This window comes from Eimeria maxima, genomic scaffold, assembly GCF_000499605.1.
Source record: "Eimeria maxima Weybridge genomic scaffold, Emw_scaff171, whole genome shotgun sequence".
NCBI lineage: Eukaryota > Apicomplexa > Conoidasida > Eucoccidiorida > Eimeriidae > Eimeria > Eimeria maxima.
In genome coordinates, this window is record NW_013563584.1 from 5,001 (window position 1) to 12,500 (window position 7,500).

At 54.5% G+C, this 7,500-nt stretch overlaps 1 protein-coding gene across 1 annotated transcript in view; it reads right to left on the reverse strand.

Moving 5' to 3' along the window:
* EMWEY_00019390 (protein kinase (incomplete catalytic triad), putative) overlaps positions 1-7,105 on the reverse strand; it is a gene marked incomplete at both ends in the record, with an annotated part of 11,403 nt that extends 4,298 nt beyond the window's left edge. The window contains 6 exons of the mRNA XM_013477748.1: positions 1-2,204; positions 2,414-2,777; positions 2,941-3,107; positions 3,362-3,481; positions 3,636-3,644; positions 4,004-7,105. The exon at positions 1-2,204 is cut by the window's left edge and continues 512 nt beyond it. Coding sequence (XP_013333202.1) covers positions 1-2,204; positions 2,414-2,777; positions 2,941-3,107; positions 3,362-3,481; positions 3,636-3,644; positions 4,004-7,105 — 5,966 coding nt within the window. The remainder of the gene's footprint in view (positions 2,205-2,413; positions 2,778-2,940; positions 3,108-3,361; positions 3,482-3,635; positions 3,645-4,003) is intronic.
* Between the last annotated feature and the right edge of the window lie 395 nt (positions 7,106-7,500).

Here is a 7,500-nt window from a genome sequence, read left to right on the forward strand (position 1 = left end):
TGCTGCTGCTGCTGCTGCTGCAGCGGGAAGGGGAGAGGAGGAGACAAATCTACATCAAGGACGCATGCTCTTCTTTGCTTAGCAGCACTAAGAAGAATTTCCTCAAGAGAAGCACAAGAACGACCAACACGACGAAATCCTGTTGGCCCTCCGCCACCTGCTGCTGCTGCTGCTGCTGCTGCTGCAGCAGCAGCAGCAGCAGCAGATACACCACGTGGAGGGAAAGGTTTATACCACCATGGACCATCTAACTCCTCTGCAGTGTCTCCACGAACTCGAGCAGTAGCAGGTAAGGAACTGTCTCCTGCTGCTGCTGCACCTGCTGCACCTGCTGCTGCTGCTGCACCTGCTGCTGCTGCAGCACCAGGAGAACGGAAGGGAGGGATAGGAGAGGAGACAGCTAGACTAGGATGCGCAGGAGACACCTCGCACCATCCTGCTGTCCCTCTTCTCCTTAATGGACTCTCTAGCTGCGCTAGCTGCTGCTCGAGCTGCTGCTCTAGCTGCTGCTGCTGCACCTGCTGCTGCCTACTTGTTGGTCCCCAATAGGCAGCAGAGGGGACAGCAGGAGACCCAACAGAGGACTTTGCTAGGCGCTTCGAGTGTCTCCTGTGCTGCTGCTTCCTCCCTTCTTCGCCAGCGCTGCTGCTGCAGCTGCTGCTGCTGCTGCTTGTGGTTGTAGTACGACGTCTCCGCACCTTTGCTGCTGCTGCCGCTGCTGCTGCTGCTGCACGTGTCTGTAGATACTCATCAGTTGGAGACAAACCTCTATATCCTTCCTTAGAATAACTTTCCCTATCTGAGGCATCGGAGACAGCTTTGCTGCTGCTGTTGCTGCTGCTGCTGCTGCTGCTTCTGCTTTGGCAGCTCCATATGGCTTCTCCTGACATATCAGCAGCAGCAGCAGCAGCAGCTGCTGCTGCTGCTGTTGGAGAACCTTCAGCGTCGTCTGTTCCTATGTCCGATGACGCAAAGGCCTCATCCCTCCTGCTGCTGCTGCTGCGCTGCAGCTGTTCCTCTTCCTGCTGCTGCTGATGGTACTGCCGCTGCAGGGGGAGGAGACGGCGCAGCCACCGCAGCACAAGCCTGCAGCGGCTACCTATTGCATGCAGCAGCGGGTGTCCTCCTGTTAAGGAAGCAGAGGAGACAGCAGCAGAGATAGCAGCAACAAGAGAAGCTAACCATATATATGCCATAGTCCTCCCTCCTGTCTCCTCATTCTCTCCGTCTCCTCCTTGCTGCTGCTGTTCCTGCTGCTCTTGCTGCTGCCTACCATTAGCTGGCTGCTGGTGAATATGCATGCGGCCTCGCGGCCTACGCCATAGAGGGTGCTGATGGAGGGGATGAGGAGTGAAGGTGCCCTGCTGCTGCTGCTGCTGCTGCTGCTGCTGCTTCCCCATGTCTGCATGGAAGACACGCTGCATCCATCTTCTTAATATTCCTAAGACAGGAGACACTATTGGGTTAAATGGTCTATGAGGGAGGTCGTATGTCTGCTGCTGCTGCCGCTGCTGCCGCTGCTGCTGCTGCTGCCGCTGCTGCTGCTGCTGCCGCTGCTGCTGCTGCTGCCGCTGCTGCTGCTCTTGCTGTTGTTGCTGGTACTGGTGGTGATGGTGATAGTGTTGCTGTTGCTGCTGCTGCTGTAGTCCTTGAGGCCACCAACGCGCCGTCCCCCCTTCTATGTCTCCAACTGCTGCTGGCATGTGACTAGTATAGTTGCTGCTGCTGCTGCTGCTGCTGCTGCTGGATTGCTGCTGAGGAGCTTCAATGGACGAACGCCAGCCGGGTGGGGCCTCTAAGGGCAGCGGGGCCCTCCCATGCAATGAAGGGCTTGCTGCTGCCGCTGCCGCAGCTGCTGCAGCAGCAGCAGCTGCTGCTGCTGCTGCTGTTGCTGCTGCAGCAGCTGCTGCTGCTGGTGAATCCAATGCATACTCTGATGTTGCCCAAGGAAGAGGACGCTGCAGCACGGAGGACCCCGCTAGGTCTTGTAGGTATTTGTAGTGTACGGACACCAGCTGTTGCTGCTGCTGCTGCTGCTGTGCTTGCTGCTGCAGGTGATGCTGCTGCAACAGCGGAGGAAGCAACGGTGGCGCGGGAAGCAGAGAAGGCATGTAAAAGGGGACAGCTGCATCAGATGCAGCAGCAGCAGCAGCTGCTGCTGCTGCATCCGGTCGTCTCCATGGATCAGGGGGAAGGGGTAGCCCCTAAGGACACAAACAAACACAAAAAGATCCAAGCCATCATTTGCTGCTGCTGCTGCTGTTCTTCCTTTGCTGCTGCTGCTGCAGCTGCAGCAACCAGCGCTGCAGCGGCTTCATCCGTATATGTCGCTTGAGGCAAGCACTACTGCCATGCCTACAGCAGCAACAACAGCAACAGCAACAGCAACAGCAGCAGCAGCAAGAGGACGTACTGTAGGTCTTCTTTGTCTTGCAATGAATTGGAGTGTATAGGCAGTTGGTCCCCGCAGTTGCTGCTGCTGCTGCTGCCATAGTGAGTCCTGCTGCTGCTGCTGCAGTGGCGAAGTAACAGCAAAAACAGCAGCAATAGGTGCAGGAAATTTAAGGAACAAAGGAGCTGCTGCAGCAGCTGGATCTTCTCCTGCTGCTGCTGCTGCAGCAGCAGCAGCAGTATGGTCCCGCTGCAGCATATACAGCAGCTCCCCCTCCGCCCTTAAGGAGGCACGCAGTGTCTCCGTTAGCCGCAGATCATCGGGGTGTCTAGGCAGCTGAGGGTCTCCTCCGAACCCAGCTACATCTACCCAAGAGAGACCCCACCTGCAGCAGCAGCAGCAGCAACAACAGCAGCAGCAACAGCAACAGATGTAGGCAGGAGATACATATATGCACCAACACATTCAATATGCACGCTGCTGTGTCTGCTGCTGCTGCCTGCACTACTGCTGCTGCTGCTGCTGCTGCTGCTGCTCGTGGTGCTTACAGTCTCTTATGGGTTTGCGCACTGACAGCCCAGAGCTGCCAGACGCTTTGTGCAACCAGCAGCTGCTGCTGCTGCTGCGGCTGCTGCTGCTGCTTCGCTCCTGTCTCCGTCAAGTCCTCCGCTTCGTTACCTAAGGCCTCAAGGCGCTCCCCTTTTATGTCCTGACCCTGCAGCAGCAGCATCAGCAACAGCAGCAGCAGCAGCAGCAGCAGCAGCAATAACAGCAGCACTTGGTAGTATGTACGTGTAGATATATTCAGGTAACTATAGCTAGCTACATCAATGTACAGCCATCAACGGGTACCCATGGCTAGCTATCTGTTCCCGTGTCTAGTAGTAGCTAGCCATCCAACTAGGTAGCTAGCTAGCTAGCTAGCTAGCTAGCTATGTGCATATAAATATAAATATAAATATAACTAACCGTAAGTAGATCTATTGCCTTAACAGTAGCATTTTTACTACCAATAAAATAAACATCAGGAAACAAAGGAGCACGAAATGGTAAACGAGATACAACTTGAGGTACTGTTACTTGTAATGCCTGTACACAAACCCTAAACCCTAAACCCTAAACCCTAAACCCTAAACCCTAAACCCTAAACCCTAAACCCTTAATCATAAACCATTATATAATACATAATATATTATATATTTTCATGAAATGGTAAACGGGATACAACTTTAGGTACTGTTACTTGTAACACCTGAGGAGCGCAAACCCTAAACCCTAAACCCTAAACCCTAAACCCTTAATACTGAACCCTTAATAGTATATAATGTATATATAATAATAATAATAATAATAAACCCTTAATAATAAATAATAAACATAAACAATTAATAATAAACCCTTAACAAGACACACTAAACCCTAAATAAGAAACCATTAGTCATACACACACGAAACCCTAAACCCTAAACCCTAAACCCTAAACCCTAAACCCTAGGCAACAAACACCCCTCCTTCGTGCACCCAACAGCCAGCTCTAGCTAGCCAGCTAGCTAGCCATCTAGCTAGTCAGCTAGCTAGCTAGCTAGCTAGCTATAGGTGAGTAATTCTTACCACCATGGTGCCATCAGGTTCAACTAAATACAATCGGCCGTCATAGCCGGGCAGCAGACGCCGCATGCGTCCAGGTGTCTCCTCTGTAGGAGTTGCTGCTGCTGTATCGTGAGCAGCAAATACCGGTGTAGTACAGGAAGGAGGATGCTGCAGTTGCTGTTGCAACCCCACAGTGTTGCTGCTGCTGCTGCTGCTGCTGCTGCAGTCTGCTGCAACAGGAGGAAGAGGAGACGAATTGAATGCAATTGTCTCCGTGCTGCTGCTATGAATATTGCTTCTGCTGCTGGTGTCTTTGTTGCTGCTGCTACGTGTACTTGTGCTGCTGCTGCCGCTGTTGCCACCACTATTACTGCTGCTACTGCTGCTACTGCTGCTACTGCTGCTGCTGCTGCTGCTGCTGTTGGCAACATATGCTGCAGCAAGGGGACTACCTAGATGCGCCTGCCATTGGAAGGCGCCGCTAGTAGAGACACGAAAGATGTCTCCTGTTGTAGATAAGACAATAAGACTCTCTGCTCCTGATAGTCCTGCTGCTGCTGCTGCTGCTGCTGCTTCTCCTGCTGCACTATTGCTGCTCCTGCTGCTGCTACCACCATAGTCTAACTGTTCCCTGCTGCTGCTGCTGCTACTACCTACTGTGTCTGTATCTGATGACAAAGAAGCAACAGATAAAGAAGGAGACTCTACTGTCTCCTCCTCTACATAATGACCCCATTGCTGCTGCTGCTGCTGCTGCTGCTGCTGCTGCTGCTGCCTGTATGGTAGCAAATCCTCTTTTGTCTGCTCCCCGCTGCTCGAGTCGCTCTGTGTTGTCTCTAATGGAGAAGCAAAGGAAGCAAAAGCTGCTGCATCTGCTGCAGGCTCTGCTGCTGTTGTTCCTGCTGCTGCTGCTGCTGCTGCTGTTTCTGAGTCATGAACTGTCTCCGCAGCACTAGACACAGGCACTCTTCCTAGTGCTGCTGCTGCTGCAGCAGCAGCAGCAGCAGCAGCAGAAGCACGCGAATGATGACGTCGGCCCTCCCTAAAGGCTGAGCTGTGGCCCCGCCCCCAATCTGTATACACCGAAGGCCTCGTGCTGCTGCTGTTGCTGCTGCTGCTGTTGTTGTTGTTGTTGTTGTTGTTGCTGCTGCTGTTATTGTTGCTGCTGTTGTCGTTGTTTCTGCTGCTGCTTCTTGGGGCATTGCTGCTGCTGCTGCTGACGCTGCGCCTAACCTTACGACCTGTCTTCCTTTTCTTACCTACACATGTTTGCTTCTTCTTGCTGCTGCTGCTGCTGCTATGGGGTGTACGTACACCGCATGCACGTGTCTGTCTTGGTCTAGTACTAGACTTAGATACAAAAGGCAGTGAGTAGGATGCATGTTGCTGCTGCTGCTGCTGCTGCAGTAGCTGCGGAGAAGACAGGACCTCTGCTGCTGCAGCAACACTTGCTCCTGCCACAGCAGCAGCAGAAGGTTCTCGTGTTGCAGCTTCGGCGGCAGCAGCAGCAGCAGCAGACTCGCTGCTGCTGCTGCGCCGCTGCTCTCTAGATCTAGGGGTACAAGGAAAGAGAGGATCACCTTCTTGCTGCTGCAGTAGCAGCAGCAGCTGCTGCTGCTGCATCTGCTGCAGTTGCTGCATGTCTGTTGTTACATCAGCAGAGAAGGAAGCAGCATCAACAAGGTGCTGCAGCGCAGCTTGGTCTCGCTGCTGCGGCTGCTGCAGCAGCAGCTGCTGCAGGAAATAATGCTTTAGCTGCTGCTGCTGCTGCTGCTGCTGCTCCTTCCTGCTGCGGCGCCCTCTAGTAAGGACCTGACTCTTATAAGCTTTTGCTGCCCTGTGTCTTGCTCCTCCCCCTGAGGGAGAGGTCTCTGCTGCTGTTGGTACTCTACGCTGCTGCTGCTGCTGCTGCTGCTGCTGCAGCTGCTGTTGCGGCTGTTCTTGTTGCTGCTGCTGCAGTTGCTGTTGCTCCTGCAGCAACAAAATCTGCTTACGAAGACGAGCGTTCAGCCGCTGCTGCTGCTGTTGCTGCTGTTGCAGCTGCTGCAGCTGCTCAGCTAGCTGCTGCCGTTGCTCATTCTGGTCTCTCTCCTGCTGCTGCAGCCGCAGCCGCTCCTGCTGCAGCTGCTGCTGCTGCAGCTCTAGGTGCTGCTGCTGTAAATGAAGATGCTGCTGCTGCGCAGCTGCAGCAGCAGCAGCATCACTTGACGGGGCCTCCTGAGGCTCCGTCATGGCTGCTTCTCCTGCTGCTGCTTCTGCTACCTCTGCTGCTGCTGCTGTTGTTGGTGTCTCTGCTGCTGCTGCTGCTGCTGCTGCTTCTGCTGCAGCTGCTGCTATTGCTGTTATTGCGACGTGTGTGTGGCTTCTTCCTCGGTGGTCTGTTGGGAAGGCCAGAGAAAATCCATCCCACCCTCTGCTGCTGCTGCTGCTGCTGCTGTTGCTGCTGCTATTGCTGCTGCTGCTGCTGCTGCTGCTGGACTTCTGCAGCCCGTCTTTGGGAGATGCAGAGGGAGTGACTAAAGCTGCGTCAGCAGCAGCTGCTGCTGTTGACGATGCTGCTGCTGCTGCTGCTGCTGCTGGTGTGGGATAAAGGAAGTGACACAAAAGAAGCAGCAGCAAACCTTGCAGCAGCTGCCACCTTCGTCGTTGCTGCTGACGAACTAGGCTGCTGCTGCTGCTGCTGCTGCTGCAGTTGATTTTGCTGCAGCTGCTGTTGCTGCTGCTGCACGCCTGACGGCGTGCTGGTGAAAAAAAACAAAGTAGGGAGGATTGAGTTGCTGCTGCTGTTTCTCCTCTTGCTGCTGCTGCTGTTGTTGCTGTTGCTGCTGTTCCTGCTGCTGCTGCTGCAGGGTTATGACGGTGGCCGCAGTGGCAGTAACAGCGGGAGGAGAACATCGCGCGGCTGGCCGCTCCACTGCTGCTGCTGCTGCTGCTCCTGCTGCTGTTGCTGCTGCTGTTGCTGCCGCCACTTTTGGCGGCGCTAGAACATGCAGCAGCTGTCTTCCTTGTAGCAGCAGAAGCAACAGCAAAGACCGAGTAACTCCAGCGGCTGCTGCTGCTGCTGCTCCTGCTGCTGCTGCTGCAGTTGCAGCCCGCTGCTAGAACGGAGCGGCGGTGCAGCATCGCATCCTTGCAGGGCAGAAGCAAAAGGACTGAGTTTCCAGCCACAAAAGAAGAATCTGCTGCTGCTGTTGCTGTTGCTGTTGCTGCTGGTGTTGCTGCTGCTGTTACTGTTGTTGCTGCTGAGGGTGGCGAGAGGTGCCGCCGTGTCCGCTCGCTGCTGCAGCTAGAGCCGAGCGTGCAGGTGTATGTACACCCCACCCCCCTATTTGCTTGGATATGATAAAGGCGGCGGATAATTCTGCTGCTGCTGCTGCTGCTGCTGCTGCTCCCCTCTAGGAAAGGAAGCAAACAACGCGTGCTGCTGCTGCTGCAGTTCGGTGTATGTACATCAGCAGAAGATAATGCTGATGATAATACATAGCGAGGGCAACTGCTGCTGCTGGTGCTGCTGAAGA